This window comes from Astatotilapia calliptera, chromosome 8 (assembly GCF_900246225.1).
Source record: "Astatotilapia calliptera chromosome 8, fAstCal1.2, whole genome shotgun sequence".
NCBI lineage: Eukaryota > Metazoa > Chordata > Actinopteri > Cichliformes > Cichlidae > Astatotilapia > Astatotilapia calliptera.
Genome location: NC_039309.1, coordinates 7,001,697 through 7,019,262, shown reverse-complemented (window position 1 = coordinate 7,019,262; position 17,566 = coordinate 7,001,697). Strand labels below are relative to the sequence as shown.

Sequence of the window (17,566 nt, the reverse complement as noted above, 5' to 3'; positions counted from 1 at the left end):
ATAATAGAAAATAAATAAAATAAATAAAGTAAATTACGCAAAACTGTAAAATCTGGGGGAGGAATATAGAGATCCTTTAAAAAGGAAGACCACGGAGAAAGGGGTAAGGAAAAAGGAAAGCATTCTTCTGATCTGTACAAGGATAAAAATGAGTGTACCTGCTGCTACGCTTGGCGCGTGCCCTGGCGTAGTATGCCTCATAAGATTTTGGTTTCAGTTCGAGCGCTTTAGTAGCAAATTCCTCAGCCATCCCAAAGTCCTGGAGAGATTAAGCACAGGAGAAGAATAATGAACACTACAGAACAGTGAGAGAAATTGACATGTGGCCAATAGTATCATTAACCATCAAAGGCTTTAGTAACATCCTTCAGTTTTAACAATTTAGTGTTTTTCACTGTTGCTGCTTTTCTGCTGACTTACGTTCATTTTCCTTCGACATCGGGACAGGTTGAGGAAGAGCGATACTTTGAGTTCCCTGAATGTCTTAAGGTCCTCGCTGAAGCCTTCGCGTGGAAACTTTTTGAGAGCGTACTGATAACGCTGTGCAGCCTCCTTCACCTTCCCCTTCTGTTGGACAAATACAAAAAGATACATCTGGCTTATCCTTCATTTATGATATATACAGTGGGGCAAAAAAGTATTTAGTCAGCCACCGATTGTGCAAGTTCCCCCACTTAAAATGATGACAGAGGTCAGTAATTTGCACCAGAGGTACACTTCAACTGTGAGAGACAGAATGTGAAAAAAAAATCCATGAATTCACATGGTAGGATTTGTAAAGAATTTATTCGTAAATTAGGGTGGAAAATAAGTATTTGGTCACCTCAAACAAGGAAAATCTCTGGCTCTCACAGACCTGTAACGTCTTCTGTAAGAAGCTTTTCTGTCCCCCACTCGTTACCTGTATGAATGGCACCTGTTTGAACTCATCATCTGTATGAAAGACACCTGTCCACAGCCTCAAACAGTCAGACTCCAAACTCCGCCATGGCCAAGACCAAAGAGCTTTCGAAGGACACCAGGAAAAGTATTGTAGAGCTGCACCAGACTGGCAAGAGTGAATCTACAATAGGCAAGCAGCTTGGTGTGAAAAAATCAACTGTGGGAGCAATCATCAGAAAATGGAAGACATACAAGACCACTGATAATCTCCCTCGATCTGGGGCTCCACGCAAGATCTCATCCCGTGGGGTCAAAATGATCATGAGAACGGTGAGCAAAGATCCCAGAACCACACGGGGGGACCTGGTGAATGACCTGCAGAGAGCTGGGACCAAAGTAACAAAGGTCACCATCAGTAACACACTACAACGGCAGGGAATCAAATCCCGCAGTGCCAGACGTGTTCCGCTGCTGAAGCCAGTGCATGTCCAGGCCCGTCTGAAGTTTGCCAGAGAGCACATGGATGATACAGCAGAGGATTGGGAGAATGTCATGTGGTCAGATGAAACCAAAGTAGAACTTTTTGGTATAAACTCAACTCGTCGTGTTTGGAGGAAGAAGAATACTGAGTTGCATCCCAAGAACACCATACCTACTGTGAAGCATGGGGTGGAAACATCATGCTATGGGGCTGTTTTTCTGCCAAGGGGACAGGACGACTGATCCGTGTTAAGGACAGAATGAATGGGGCCATGTATCGTGAGATTTTGAGCCAAAACCTCCTTCCATCAGTGAGAACTTTGAAGATGAAACGAGGCTGGGTCTTCCAACATGACAATGATCCAAAACACACCGCCCGGGCAACAAAGGAGTGGCTCCGTAAGAAGCATTTGAAAGTCCTGGAGTGGCCTAGCCAGTCTCCAGACCTCAACCCCATAGAAAATCTGTGGCGGGAGTTGAAAGTCCGTGTTGCTCGGCGACAGCCCCAAAACATCACTGCTCTCGAGAAGATCTGCATGGAGGAATGGGCCAAAATACCAGCTACTGTGTGTGCAAACCTGGTAAAGACCTATAGTAAACGTTTGACCTCTGTTATTGCCAACAAAGGTTATGTTACAAAGTATTGAGTTGTATTTTTGTTATTGACCAAATACTTATTTTCCACCCTGATTTATGAATAAATTCTTTACAAATCCTACCATGTGGATTCATGGATGTTTTTTTCACATTCTGTCTCTCACAGTTGAAGTGTACCTCTGGTGCAAATTACTGACCTCTGTCATCATTTTAAGTGGGGGAACTTGCACAATCGGTGGCTGACTAAATACTTTTTTGCCCCACTGTATACACACACACACACATACACACATATATATTAGGGGTGGGGGAAAAAATCGATACTGTGTAGTATCGTGATATTTTGTTTGCTAATAATGTATCGATACAGGGACAGCAGAAATCGATATTTTGTTACAAAAAAAGTTTTTGTGGACTGGAACTGACTTCAGAGCATGTTGATCAGCTCCTTTTTCTGAGCAAGAATCCTGACATTCCTTCACTGTCCAAATGTGTTTAACTTGTTTTTTGGCAGCAATAAACATTACAGTTTACTTATTTTAATTTAAGACATGTTTTATTTTAATTAAGTTTAAAACTTTTTTATTTAATGTAAAATTATATTTTGTTTTAATTTACTTTCAAGTTCACTAATTAACCTACCAAGCATGTATTTGGACTGTGCAAAGAAGTACCCACACAGGATAACATGAAAACTTCATATTCTTCAGATATTTGATGTTTCAGCTGGTAACCATTTATTTTCCACCCAATACATGATTACAATCAGTTATTTTGAATCAGGAACTTTCTTGTACGGAGCCAGCTGGACTAATCACTGCACCCAAATTCCAAAATCATTTTTTCCAAGTACTGTTGCAGTGCTATTCATCCATCTGGATGGTTTTTTTTTTTTTTTTTTTTTTAATATTTTTATTGAGAGACAAGTGTACAGTAGTTTACAATGACAACACAATCTGTTCCCCTCACATATTTTTTAGTTTTTCTTACATGAACAGACACAATAACACACACACAGGCACACCTACACACACGCTTAAGTAAACAAACAAAACAAAACCTAATAAGAAACCCAAAACAAACACAAACCCCAAAAGGGGGGAAAAAAAAAAAAAAAAAAAAAAAAAAAGGGGGGGGGGGGGAAGAGACATGATATTAATCAGCTGGTAGAGCGTTTAATGACTTGCAATAGTCCACGAAGGGGCCCCAGATAGAATAAAATTCTTTGTATTTGCCCTTCGCCACAAGGCCTATCTTTTGCAATTTAAGAGATGACATCACATCTCTAAACCAAAAAGAAACTGAAGGTGGCTTTGAAGATTTCCAAAGGTGATGTAAAGGCTAATATTTTGAAGTGTGTAGGGTCGGTTAGACCAGTGTTGACTGGAAGCCCAAAAACAGCTAGAAAAGGGTCCATGCAGATTTGGGTCCCAAGAGCTTTGGAAAGAATAACTGAATACTGACTCCAGAAGCCATGGAGTCTTGGGCACAGAAAGAACATATGGCCTAGGTCACATGGGGTGGCATGACATCTCTCACACTGATCCATCACTTGTGGGTAAATCTCAGACAGACGAGACTTTGAATAGTAAACCCTGTACAACACCTTGAACTGGATGAGTTGTAACCTGGCACAGGACGTACTATAACGGACATTGGATACTGCTTTCTCCCATTGCTGATCCGAAAAAATTATTCCTAACTCCTGCTCCCAAGCCCTCCTAATTTTAGCAACGGAATGGACATTTAAATCCATAAGTTGTTTATATATTAAAGATATAATTGACTTCTTATTGGGTTTAAGGGATAAGAATTCCTCCCATGGTTGGACATTTGGGAGAAGAGGGTAGGAGGGGAAGAGAGCAGAAGTGCAATGCCGTGCCTGAAAATAACGGAATAGATTGGTAGCCGGAAGATTTGTTTCTGAACACAGGTCTAAAAAAGTTAAGAAAGTGCCATCTTTATAGAGATCCTTAAATGTATTAATACCATGACGCTTCCACTGTACATAGGTACCATCAATGAGGCCAGGAGTAAACAGATGGTTCTGCGTGATGGGCATGTGTACTGATGCAGAGATGTACTTAAAATGACTCCTGAATTGTGACCAGACCCTTAGGCTAGACTGTACCACGGGATTTTGGGTGAAATGAGAAGGCTTAAGTGGTAGTGGAGAGAATAATAAAGCTTCTAAGGATGAGGAAGTGCACGACAGGCGTTCCAGTTTGCACCACAGCAGGTCTTGAGATTCAAGCCAATGGGTCAATTTGTGAACATGAGAGGACCAATAGTAAAATAAAAAGTTAGGCAAGGCAAGACCACCATCAAATGTCAGTCTCTGTAATAATGATTTCCTCACCCTGGGGTGTTTCCCTCCCCACAAAAACGATGTAACTAGCTGGTCTAACTTTTTGAAAAAAGCTTTAGGTAAAAATATAGGAATACTCTGAAACAGAAATAACAATCGAGGCAAAATGTCCATCTGGATGGTTTTGTTGTGAATTGCCAAGTTTTGTAGAATAGACAGAATAGAAGATTTCTACCTTCTTAAAATACATTTAGTTTCTTTCCAGAAACCAAACAACAAATAAATAAATTGCACCAAGTCAAATCGTCTAATACATTTTGGTGTAAGCTGTTTTATGTAGGAGCTATTTTCTTTTTAATAAACTACAATGACCAGCCAGAAGAAGCATGCAGCTAGCCGGCATTACAGTCAAGCATCTGAGCGGTTTCCCCAAACAAAACTGCTCTCGATTTATTTTGAGAAACTGATTTCTGGAAAGAGACATTTCTGCTAAGTTATTTTTTTAGCATTGTTTCCACTTTTAGCACCGTAAGCTGGGTCCTCTTTAATTCCATTTATTTTAAGTGAAAGAAAAGATCATTACAGCAAATAGCCAATGCAAATTTTCCCCGACATGATCAGGAGTTGAAGAACCATAAAGAGCACGTAGGCACTTCATCTTCTATTCTAAACCAGATATTATGATGTCATCATTTTTCCCAACCACCTAAAAAGAGGTTTAAAATACCCACTTGTAACACCTTATAAGAACATAGTGTGATTTTAATTTCCCAATGATATGTATTTTATATCCACAAAACTTATGCCCAATATATTTTTGCACCATAATATTCTCTAGCGACTACATCACAGGCTAAAATAGTCCATTTGTACCGTTTAAGCACCTATAACACATTAGAAAATACTGGTGGGCTACCCCTCACCCTCCAAGCAGATGGATCTATGATATTAATTTGAAAATCCAAGATGGCGTCTTTCTCAAGTTATCGCGTTCACAGTATTTTCAGAAAACTCTGTGACCTTGACACTCAAGTCAAGGTCACAGACAGTCAAACACACCTATGATGTTTGAGAAGATGTATCTATAGTATTCCTTTGAAACTCCTACGTCATTTCATTCTCGTGTTCACAAAGATGGGGGATAGGCATGTACTAGCTTCCAAAATTGGGCAACGTGCACCAAAACAATCTAGATGGATAAATTGCAAAATATCTAATTAGCCATATAAATTCATTTGTGGACAAACACTACTGAGATCTTATTTAAATAATGTCTTTGGCTTTATGAATATTCTAATATGGATATGATTTATAGCCAGATATGCGACACAAAGATCAGAATTTTTCAATGGGAGTTTATGACTTTACCAAAAAGGCATCTTTAAACTTGCATATAAAGGATATCCATAACCCATCTTTCATTCACAGTATGAAATCTGAGCTGCTGAGTGCACAGCCTGTTCTCTGACCTTGTAGAAACTGTCTCCTTCCTCGATGAGTTTGCTGAGTAAGATGTTCATGATGTCGGGTTTGGAGGTGGCCATAGCCCACGTGGCTGGACCTGTGTGACAAAGGGGGGAGCAGATGAAAGAAAGACACGCAGTAATAAGCAGAGAGAAGGAGCAGGAGGAGAAAGAGGAGAGGAGCGACTGGGAGTCACAGTACACACAACAATAATAACAGGAATGAGGACAACAGTCAAAATGGAGGAATGGAAGAGAAAAGACAGGCAATCCACTGCAGAGGAAAGATTACGAAAAAATAAATAAAAAACTATCCTGACATCTCGAGAGCACTGTCACCATCGTGACATCATGCCTGGGTCAAATGCCATTTGCCAATAATTTTTTAAAAGTGCTTATTTGTCGTACAAAAATTAGCATTGTCATTGTTGTGAAAAGTGGCTTTTTATTTTGTTTTTTTAACAATTAATTATATAATATCTGCAAATATGTTTTGGCCCAGGCAACCTAGTGTAGATGTGTATACAGAGAAATTAAATCAAAGCATACTGTCATGACTTTCTACTAAGACACAGTTTCTGTCTTGTTAAGAAGTGCAGGTGTACAGTAATTCACAGACGTGATTAAAAAGCAAGAAAATCAAACGGGGAAAAAAAAAACTAACAGGGGAAAAAAATGATTGAGAAATCAAACACAATCCCTTGACTGAAACGGTCTTTGTTGTATCTGCGCAACAGCAATCCTTGACACATGTGCACACACCACAGAGATGAAAAGGAGGAGGATTTAGCACAAGGAGACAGAGGGGCAGTTACGGGAAAAACAAAAGAGGCAAGCAGGAGGGATAAAACGGGGCTCTGCAGGCGTGAGCTGTCCCCTGAACTGGTGGTGAGGGTGGGAATGCTGCTGCCTGGCCTAGCTGACACTGACAAAACGTCTGGAGGATGGTTTATCACTGCAGTCTGTGGTGGCGGTGGCACAGAGGTATTACAAATACATGCAGTGACGCTAAATCACTACCACGCAAGAGTTACTGTGGGCTTCCGTCATGCATCTGTGGGATGGAGGGTCAACACCTTGATACGACGTCACAGGCTGGAGGCTGGGCATGCTGTCATTAACCACTTCAACGTTAGCATCTACCTCTAGGCAATCCCGACTGCGTCTCTGTCAGTGCTAATACCTTTGCATGTTATTATTTGTCAGTTTGGGAAGGTTTTTGGTAGCTAAGCTCGCCTGCCGACACTTAGGACGACACAGACAACACAGAGAGAGGAGATAGAGCTGTCAAAATGCCTGGTAGGGTGAGAAGTCGACAGCCTTGGCTTTACCTCGGGGCCGACTGGGCAGCGTCTGACATCCTGGGGCCGGAGAGAGAGGCGGGGGGATAGGAGTAAGAGGGGAAGAGGAGGGAGGTCATGAGCAAGGGATGGAGTGTAAGTAGGAAGGGGAGGGCAGGATTGCAGGGAAACAGGGGTGTGGGAGTGCGTAGGAATGAGAGGAAAGAAAGAGATAGAAACAGCAGGAGGGTGAAAGAGAAGAGAGGTGATGATGGTGGAGGAGGAAGAGAAGTGAGAAAAGGAATACAAGCAGCAGTGAGAAGCGGAGATAAGTGCCTCAGCAAAAAGATACAAAAGAAAAAAACAAAAAGAAACCACCACAAGCGCTAATAACAACCTGTCTCTGAGCAACCGCAGAGGAATCGAGAGAGGGGACGTGATTGTGAGAGAAACAGGGAGATAGCGTGAGCGATAGAGACAAACAGAGGCGCTGAGAGAACATGACAGAGAGAGAGAAAGCAAAACAACACAACAGCAACAGTAGTACAATAAAAAGAAACACATCAGAGCCATAAATAGCTGTGGAGAAGCAGCACCAGGGGGGTGGGATGGCATACAGTAGCAGGAAGTTGTTTATGCTACATGGAGACACAAACCTGAATCCATGGCTTATTACACTGGAGTACTACAGTGCTCTATAATGACCAGCAGGAAGTGTGTACACAATCATCTTGTGAATTCTCCTTTTATAGTCTTTCATGCAGCTCATGCTTAAACGCCGATGCATGACCTTTTCAGCCAAAATACAATCTCCAATTGTATCTTATTTCACAGCAGGCAAATAATGCTGTTATGTGGCGCTACAGAACAAAGGTGCTGCACTTAAGAGTCCCTCGTCTGTTTGCTAAATAATAGGTTCTTTAATTCTGTCAACTTGCTCTTACCTATCTTGGCTCCTTTCTTTAGCAGGGCGACTACCACGGACGTGTTTCTGCAGCCCACTGCTCTGTCCAGAGGACGCATCCCGCTGTAGTCTACGTGCTCTATCATGGCCCCATGGTCCACCAAGAACTGGACCTGGAGAGACAAAGAAAATGGAATGAATGAGCAAAAAAGAGAAGGACAGAGAGACATATCATCCAGGATTCCAAAGCCTCTCTTGTACATTACGCCAACAAAGGAACAGTGATGAACCAGCAACGGGGGCCATGGTTGGCCAAGGAGTCTCTGATGCACGTGAGAAGTGAAGGCTGGTGTGGTCTGATCCAGCAAGACGAGTTACTGTAGGTCAAATTGCTGATAGTTATTATTATTATTATTATGTATGACCATTTGGGAGGTCTTTATCAGTAAAGGTAATGTTGTAGAACTTGTGAAAATATACTTAAAAGTCAAAATTTGGTGCTTTCCTTAAAATGTTTGAAATATGCCCAGTGAGGCCGGATTAGGGTCTTTGCCAGGCCCATTCTGGCCCCTTGGCCTTATGTTTGACACCTCTGTCTATAAAAAAGAAATCATACTACTCTATAGCTTACCATAGAAATAGCTAAGCTAGTTACAAATTTGCTAAATCAATGTCAGCAATATAAAAACCTGCTCAGACACATACGAGCTACGTATGGGTGTCGTATATGCATTCCTTTGGTTTCCACATTAACTACATACCACTTCAGAGTCGCCGTAGAAGGCAGCCAGGTCGAGGGGCGTGCGTCCGTTCTTGTCCGCGTGGTCAGTGGCGGCTCCGCTCTCCACCAGGCAGCGGACAACAGGTAAATGGCCTTTCAGACACGCCCAGCTCAGAGCAGTTAGACCCTCCTTATCCATCAATGACAGGGAGGCTCCTGGGACGGGAAACAGTAGCAGGAACAGTGAGACGCAGCCAAGCGTATTTTTGTACTCCATCTCAGAGTAATCTCCATCTGTGGTTGGCTGGTTTGTATTTGTGCGTCTCTGTTTTTTTAATAACTAACTGCTGTATTACTTTTGATTGATTTTGTAAATTTGCCATTGATTTCATTTGGATCCAATTACAGTAAACATAATTTGAAAACCGTAATTAGGTTCAGTTTTATTAGTGCAGTCAGTATTCTTGTGTTGTAATCTCAAATCAATTTGAGGCAAATATATTTGCTTTAAATCTTTTCCATTTTAAGGGGATTTTCTTTTATCCTTCGCTGGCTCCTGTGACCTGTCAAATCTGATTCTCCTGCCATCCATCATGTCTGACTTTGATATACAACTTTGTGTTTGCACCCAGTCCAAATACAGAAACATTTAGCAGTGCTAGCATGACCATCAGGCAAATACCGACACATATTTCTTCCCTTCACTATTTGAGTTCAGAAGATCTGTTGAGAGATGTGCACAAACACTTCCCAACAACAATTACAATGTTGTATCGGTTTCCTGCTGTGACAGAAGTATTTTTTTAGCTAAATACATTGACCTGACTGAGTTTCAATTTGCTTTCAAGTTCTTTTCTTTATTCACCTTGAGCTAGTAAAAACTCAACAGTTCCCAGGTGTCCTTCTGAGGCGGCCATCATCAGAGGCGTACGACCCTGCTTGTCAGCCAGGTTCACATCTGCTCCATGTGTAAGTAAAAGGTCCACAATCTGCAACACCCAATGCAACATCAAAGAGATAAGTTAACACGAAAACTGCAGCTAGAAATTCATTTTTAAAACTATTACTCTGACAGTTAGATAAGGCAACAGCAGGGAAAATTAAGCTTTTCCCAAAGCCTAATGAGATGCATCCAAATTTTTCATTTTTTTGCAAGTTTTCAAAGCAAAATATATTCATTTAGCAAATAGGATCAGGTGGCCACTGACCTGCCAGTGTCCCTGCCGGACGGCGCTGAACAGTGGGACGATGCCTCGCCTGTTGGGCTGAGCCACAGCTGCACCCTGCTCCAGTAACAGACGGCAAACCTCCAGCTTCCCACGACCAGAGGCTGCAGTTAGAGCTGAATGCACAGATACACAACCGTGTGATGTTATGGCTAGTTAGGAGCACAAAATTAGCATATTATCATCTGCTCATTTCCAACTCCATACTTTTTTGCATAATTGCATATCTTCGTTTTTTAGTAAGTCAAAAGAATCCTTATTAATCTCATGCTGGGACTTGAGCCCCTAATTCATCCTCTGTCTGAAGTAAGCCATTTGAACGCCTTTCCCTTTCACTTTATTCTAATTTGAATAACAGACTTGAGAGACTGCTGAGCCCGATGACCATATTAAGGATATCCTCTCTCTGTGAGAAAGAGAGTTTAGACCAGTATGAAGCTCGAGCTTTAGGTTCATAGAGATTACACTTACACATACTGACTTGATTATTGCTTTAATGTACATAAGACGCAGGTACTTTAAGTGACGAGGAGAGGAGAGATGTAATTGAAATCATTTCAGCAGACTGAATCAGAGCGGCAGCAGACCTGGTAGTGTGAGCCCAGCTTCAACCTACTTGTTCTTTGCTGGAGAAACATTTAGGTATATCATAAACTCTAAGTGTCAATATGCATAGTCTCCCTCAGGCTGTTAACATACTTCCACTTGACCTATCTAGTAACACTGGGATTGGAAATCATGTGCCAGAACAGCTGTTACCCTTTTGAACCCTTATAAACAATGAAAGCAGAGCTGAATGACTCCCCCTCTTCAACAGTGAGAAGACAGTCGTTCCAAAACTGTAGCAGGGGCACTAAAGATTGCAATGAGGTTTTATAGCTCTAGGTTATAATGATACATTACATTTCTCAACATCCTGCAATCAGACTAGTCATTTCTAAGCACCCTAGAGCTCAGTCAAAGCCCCCCTCCTCTCCCCTGTGTGGGCCCAGCCCTGTCTATGCTCCAATGACACCACTGCACTGTCATCAGCGTCTGACGCAGCAGCAGCCAGCAGCAGACACACAAGAAACATCTCCCACATCCGCACTGCAGCGCTCTGCCTCGCAGTGAAAAACCCTCTCACAGAAACTCCATCAGTCTGAACTTTATGGGGAAAAAACGATGATACATCTTTGCATTTGCACAGGGGATTTAACATGAGCATTCACAGTCATCTGTTATTCTGAACTGGTGGTTTTAGATGCATAATGCTCAGTTACAGTATGGATTCCCACCTGTCTCTCCCCACAGAGTGTCAAAGTTATTGATCTGAGCCCGCTCCACCTCCTCTTCATCTTTCTCTGGCAGGTCCAGCAGGTAAGACACGATCTGATGGGGAATAAGATTCAAGATGGCACTGATTAATGTCCAAGTTTCCTCTTACAGAGCGAAATCTCCTACCCTTTAAATCTGTTGTAATCTGATCTGAGAGACCGGATTGTACACAAGTCATCAGCAACAGTGCTGACAACCAGATCTCTGCCAGTCAACTGCAGAATATATTTATATTACAGTGAGCTGACATTAGGAATCGCATTACATTTACCATCCAGCTTAACTTCATATAATTCATATATTTAAAAATGTCCAAAGTGCTTTTTCTCCAAACCCTACAGCAGGTACGTGTGATTAACAGCTGGTAGTTACACACAAACATACCAGATAGGCCAATTATCAGCAATCATCACGCCCATGTTTCAGTGACACATTGTGTAACCTATTGTATGTTTATCCAATTATCCAGTTTTAAATATGAAAACTGTTCTGCTGATTAAATAGGCACATTTGGACAGTTGAGTATTCGGAGCATCATTTTCTTGTCCCTCTTAAAAAGACCAAAAGCCTCTTTATTCTGAATCTAATTAAGTTCTCAGAAATGAACCGCATTTCAGTTCTCATACAGCGGTCTGTACTACTCCCCTCCCAAAACAGAAAGAAGTGGAAGACATCGCTGCATAACTGAGCGAGAAGATAGGAACATCACAATCTGAGAAATAAACTCCTAACAGGCCTCAGCTGGCAGCTTGATTAACTTTGTGGTGGTTTGGGAAGGGAGTAGCACATCCTATTGTGTGAAAACAAAGTCCCAGAAGAAAATTATTCCTAAGGGGACAGCAAACCTATAAAAACTGAACTTGTACTCTGAAATCTGAATTTTGAGCTGAGCTAACATGATCAGCTGGAATTTTAACACCATAAAACTGTCAATGGGGTTGAAAAACAAACAAAAAACAGGAGTGATGTTTGAAAAAGTATATCTGTGGCTAGTGTATCAAAAAGCAAATGAATGAATGAATGAATGAATAGCAATGAGTGACTGCATTGTTCACCATTTACAACATTTCTGATTAATATAATGCTAATAGCCTTACTTTAAAAAATAGTGGCATTTCTAAGTGACTTCAAATGTGTAAAAGTTAATGTAACCTTCCTTTTCTTCCCCCAACAAGTGATGACTACAGAGAGCATCTTTAACAGATGGCTTACACAGCAGAACAAGCCTCAATGAGAAATTCTATAGTTATTGCTTCTTTTACAAGGTTACTAAATCTGATTTACCACCACCATTGGTGTGAATGCTGTACATGAAGCCACAAAAATGGTGCAATAACAAGTACTTCTAGCATTTTATGTCACTTTTTTTTTATTACAACTTAATACAGAGACTCAACAAAATGAAAATAGTCAATAATAGAAATAAGCTCAAAGGAACTGAACAGCAGTGGTATTCAATTAAAATTTAAGGCGGTCCAGTTAGGCTCCAGAACATCAAAGTTCCATATGCATTATAATTTAATGCAGCAGGCTAAAAGTTTGATCAGTGTCTGTATATAGTCAACAACTGACTGTCAACTTTAACTTATTAAAAGTTTTTCAAAGATATTTATTATTACATTTCACAATGTCCTGGAGGACACTCTGATAATAAAATAATAAAAATGTGTTAACGCTTGTTTTCAAAAATGGAAAAAAAAAAAAAAATACAAATAAAGTACTTAATTAAAGAAGTTAAATAACAAAAACATGTAGTTTGAGATTCCTGTTTTCCTTAAGTACGATTCTCATGTAAACCATCTCAGCTTTAAGCCTTTCCCTCTGTTTGTTTCCCTGATTTATGCATGGTTTAGACTTATGCAGGAAACCTACACTGTAACTTCCAACATAACGAAACCTTTTAACCGCAACTTTCCACGTAACCTGGCGTACACATACCGAGACATGTAACCACATGTCGGGTCAATGCAGTCCGCAACAACTTGAATAGCATGGAAGGTTGCAGCATTGGGTTCAGAAGGGTTACATTCAGTTACATCATGAGTTAGGACGTAGATTTCCTGCAGAAATCTAAATCATGCATTGATTGCAAGTCTAAATCTGTCTGTAGGTGACTAGGCTTGAGTACCCAGGTTTTAATCATCACGTTAAGATTTGAAGAACCATTTATGTGGCATAATAACCCAAATTCGTCCCCATTCATGTGTCCCTGCTGTACCTCTGTGTATCCCATACTGGCTGCAGCGATAAGAGCCTGCTGGACTGCGTGACTCTTGGTGAAGGTCGACTGTTGTTGAGTCTGCGGTGACTGCTGTTGCGACCCCATACTCCAGTCACACTGGATAAGATATTTCACAACCTCCATGTGGCCCCTGAGGGCTGCGTGAACCAGCGCGCACTGACCATTCTTATCCAAGTGGTCCACCTGGTAGCAGGATATAGATTTGATCAAAAACATGTTACATGGAAATCAGGCCAGTTTTTCCCCTTGCCATTTCCGTTCACAAACCTTCGCTCTCCTGCGGCAGAGTGCAGTCACAATTGTCATATGCCCGCCAGCAGCAGCGTAGCCCAGCGGCGTGAGGCCGCTTTCAGACTGTGCGTCAACAGAAGCGCCAAACTCAAGCAGCAAAGCCACCATGTCCATGTAGCCCAAATGGGAGTGGACACAGAGGATGGGGGCGTTGTTCAGCACCTCTGTACGGTAGTTCACATTGGCGCCGCCCAACATCAGCAGCCGGCTCACCTAAACAAATGGATTAAAGACAAAAATAAAGAAATATGAGGAAAAGCTACCACTGCAAACTATGACTTTGGGTATTCAAACCATCTCAGTCCAGAGAGAGGCAGATCTCTTTGAAGCATAGTCAGAGAAGTTTTCATTTTTTAGTATCCAGAGTGTTTTTGAATATCCTCCTCTCAGCCGTGCTAGCACCTGTACCTTGATGTTTGGAGTGTAGAGGTTTCGGAGTGAAGAAAGAGCAGCTGAGAGACCCTCTGTGCTGTAGGATACCCACAGGCCTTGCAAGATGGATGAGGAAACTCCGACTTTCTTGCTGAGACCCTTGAAAAGAGAGAGACAGTGTGTAAATATTCATTACTGCAGAGCTAGACCACAGCTGCGTGGGGGCGTGTATGTGTGTATCTATAGACGAGTGTGAGGACAAACAACAGTATACCTTGAAGATATGTGCTTTGAGGATGTGATGGCCCAGCTCAATCGTCTGCTGCCTGTTCAGCTTGTTCTCCAGCCGAGAGAACCAGAAGGCCAGAAGGGTGTGCCCACTCCTGTGGAGACAGAAAAACACTTTCAATACTTGAGACTGAGTCATCAGGTCATAACATTTTGTTATCTGTGGAGTTTTATAATTATAATGCAGGAAAATAAAGTGTAAACAGAGACGTTTGCATTTAAAGATTCTGATTATGTGACACTATAGATGCAATTTTAAATATAATGAGAATACTGCCTGTGAATTCTTCACAGCTTTCTCCCCAAAAATCCAATAAGCTGTTCACATGTTCCCCAAAATCCGGTTAATAAACCTCTGTTTTATTATGATTTTATTAAACCTTCTTACGATCATCTTCAGCAATCATGATGGGGAGAGTCTCTTTTCTCATGTCTGCCTGCCCCTTCTCACCTAGGGTCGCACAGGAATTTTGTTTTTTCCCCTTCTTCTCTCCAGATCAGCCACTCTCTGAAGGAGGGGTGAACAAACATCCTGGTGCCATCCCTCCTCTTCACAAGGAAGACCGACAAGTTATCTACACGCTGCTGGAAATCCTCCCAGTCCAGGGTGCCCTGTCACCACAAACATGGTCTCAATGTTAAAGATCGGAGATCAAAAGCATGCGTTTATCAACAGTTATGTCCTGAAGGATTTGCTGCCTAGATGACGTCGATATCAGTCAGGGAAGCAAACAATACTGCACAAATACCACCACAAATATGAGTAATAAGAGGATGATGTTTTAATGTTTAAAGACATGAAAATCTTCCTTCTATAATAGTATTTCAGCAATTTTGAAGTTTTTCAATATATTTGTATATTGAAACCCATTAAAGAAAACTGGTTATTTTCCGTCTACCCCTACTCAGAAGCCAGCAGTGTTTAATTAATCATCAACAATAAAAAGCATCAAAGCTGAATTTTATTTCCTCCTTGCCCCTTAACAGGATGTCTAGTTTTAATATCAACAAGAACACCGTTTTCTTCCACTGACGGCCTCACTAGAAGGTCCAAAGGTCTGAGGTGTTGTGTGTTTTGGAATAGCTTACCTGCAGCGAACCAGCGTTAATGGCCTGATATATCTGCTCATCATTCAGCGGGTGGAGCGAGGCCACAGCCACGTTGAGCAGGGGAAGCGCCCGTTCAAACGATGACTGTGTGGGGAAGCGCATGTTGCACTGCAGCAGGTATACCTCAGCCAGGTTGACTGGAACCACCTGAGGAAGGAAGGATGGAAGGAGGGACTCTGATTTGTAATGCTGATTTCCTCTGGATATAACCCTACACCACATGAATAATGGATCATGTTTGTACAGCCCATCTTCAACTATTCCACTTTCTCTTCCTTAGAGAGAAGAATGTGGATTTATCAGATGTCATTTTTTAATGTTTTTTTTAAGAAATAAAGTTTGGAAGCCTGTCTGAATACATGAAATTAAATGAATCTGGGGCCGTGAGATAAAATATTTCATAATGAAATACTACAACAAAACATTTCAAATGCATAATTTATGAAAGATGTGTTGTATTCAGACTGTCAAAAACAGAGTTATTTGAAAGTACTTCTACACAATGCATGTCAGAGTGCAGGTAAACAAAAACAGCAGTGCATCTGCAAATAATAAGTGACGTGCATGCACAGACTTCATTAATTCTGAGGTCAGTGTCGGGTTAGGTATATTAGCATAAGTGTCAAAGCCATAACAAATTTATACCTTATAGCTGGAGCTTTTGAGGACAAGGTAGCCCTTCTCAATGAGGTCAAAGGTGAGTTTGAGGTACAGGTAGGATCCCTGGCTCAGGGCCTTGAGGTGGGTGCTGAGCTTGCCGAAGGTGGTGTTGTCCATCTTGCCATTGAGCGAGATGTTGTTCTGGATCTCCGGGCTGCTGTGGATGCGGTGCAGGATGTAGCCCTGCAGGTCCTGGTCTATGGCATCATTCTCCTCCAGGCTGTCCAGAGAGATTCGGTGAAAAGGCAGCGCGTTGGTGATCTCCTGGAGAGTCAGAATGATTTCAGTTAGGAAGTCATTTTTCATGACGTTGGTAGAACGATACTGTTAAACTGTAGATACTCACAAGTACAGGAACTCATATAGAGGTCAAAAATAAATAATAAGATGGTATGACTTCTACCTGTAGCGTGGTCCTGACTGTGACCACCAGTTTGAGCCAGGGAGGGAACTTATTGATGGTTTTGGTGAGGAAGGAGACAATGGTGTCTCCATAGTCTGGTTTGTGGAACTCAGCCTCGTTGAGGCCGTCAATGAGGATAATGAGATCCTCCTCAGAGTTAATCTTCCTCTCTGAAAAACACGGGGTGAAGGTTAGAGGAAGTTCAGGCAGGCCATGAAGTCAAGCTCAGCCCCAATTGCTGCAATCGAGTCCACATCACCTTATGGCGCAGCTAAAAAGCATGCTGCTTTAACCTGCCTACAGCTGCTGCTCCCTGTGCAAGCCACTTTGCAAACCTCCTCCACCCCAGTTTCTCCTTTCATCTGTCTTGCTGCTGTTCTCCTCAGCCCTGGCTTTCCATGTATGTATGAGGAAGTTTAACAGAGGTCCCAGAACAGAACCATTCTGCCAAAATATTCATTACTAAAGAAGGAAATGTAATTTTTTCTAGACTACAGTTGTCCTGACTGAAATATCTTCCCGAGCCCACAACACAACTGAAGATCAAGCACTGAGAAAGAAATTTGATATGGTAATAATTATGCTGTGAGTACTTTGAGTATAAGGAAATTAATATTGAACCAATGTGTCAAGTCAGGGAATAAATTAGACTGTGAAAGGGCACAAAGTTTGAATTGTGAGAAAAATACTTTTAACTTGTTAAAAATTACAGCTCAATATGTAAATTATCAACACATTTAGACCTACAGAGAAAATTAAGTGAAAACATGTAATAAAAAGATGAACCTTTTTATGTATTATAAACAGCTCAGGACCTCAAACAGCTGAAGTGAAACTACTAATGTCTGAAAGGGAAAGATGGAGCTTACAGACATCTCAAATGTAGCTGCTCTAAACCTTAACAATATAATGTTGTCAAACACATAGAGCAGATCAAGTGCAATATGCATGTTTTCTCTGAATTGTAATGGTTACTATTTTAAACCACCTATCCCAGCCTTTCTTTAATCTGTCCTACCTTA

General features: G+C 41.5%; 1 protein-coding gene across 10 annotated transcripts in view; it reads right to left on the bottom strand.

Annotated features, from left to right (window-relative positions):
* tanc2b (tetratricopeptide repeat, ankyrin repeat and coiled-coil containing 2b) overlaps positions 1-17,566 on the bottom strand; it is a 179,024-nt gene that overhangs the window by 4,320 nt on the left and 157,138 nt on the right. For 8 of the 10 annotated variants that reach the window (XM_026178198.1, XM_026178201.1, XM_026178203.1 and 5 more), the window contains 17 exons: positions 16,545-16,714; positions 16,127-16,405; positions 15,461-15,628; positions 14,823-14,983; positions 14,358-14,466; positions 14,120-14,242; positions 13,688-13,924; positions 13,397-13,603; positions 11,139-11,232; positions 9,844-9,977; positions 9,501-9,624; positions 8,676-8,851; positions 7,955-8,087; positions 7,062-7,091; positions 5,737-5,828; positions 421-567; positions 159-259 (listed from right to left, as the gene is read on the bottom strand). In XM_026178198.1, coding sequence (XP_026033983.1) covers positions 159-259; positions 421-567; positions 5,737-5,828; positions 7,062-7,091; positions 7,955-8,087; positions 8,676-8,851; positions 9,501-9,624; positions 9,844-9,977; positions 11,139-11,232; positions 13,397-13,603; positions 13,688-13,924; positions 14,120-14,242; positions 14,358-14,466; positions 14,823-14,983; positions 15,461-15,628; positions 16,127-16,405; positions 16,545-16,714 — 2,485 coding nt within the window. The remainder of the gene's footprint in view (positions 1-158; positions 260-420; positions 568-5,736; positions 5,829-7,061; positions 7,092-7,954; positions 8,088-8,675; positions 8,852-9,500; positions 9,625-9,843; positions 9,978-11,138; positions 11,233-13,396; positions 13,604-13,687; positions 13,925-14,119; positions 14,243-14,357; positions 14,467-14,822; positions 14,984-15,460; positions 15,629-16,126; positions 16,406-16,544; positions 16,715-17,566) is intronic. The other 2 variants (XM_026178200.1, XM_026178202.1) reach the window with 1 other exon arrangement.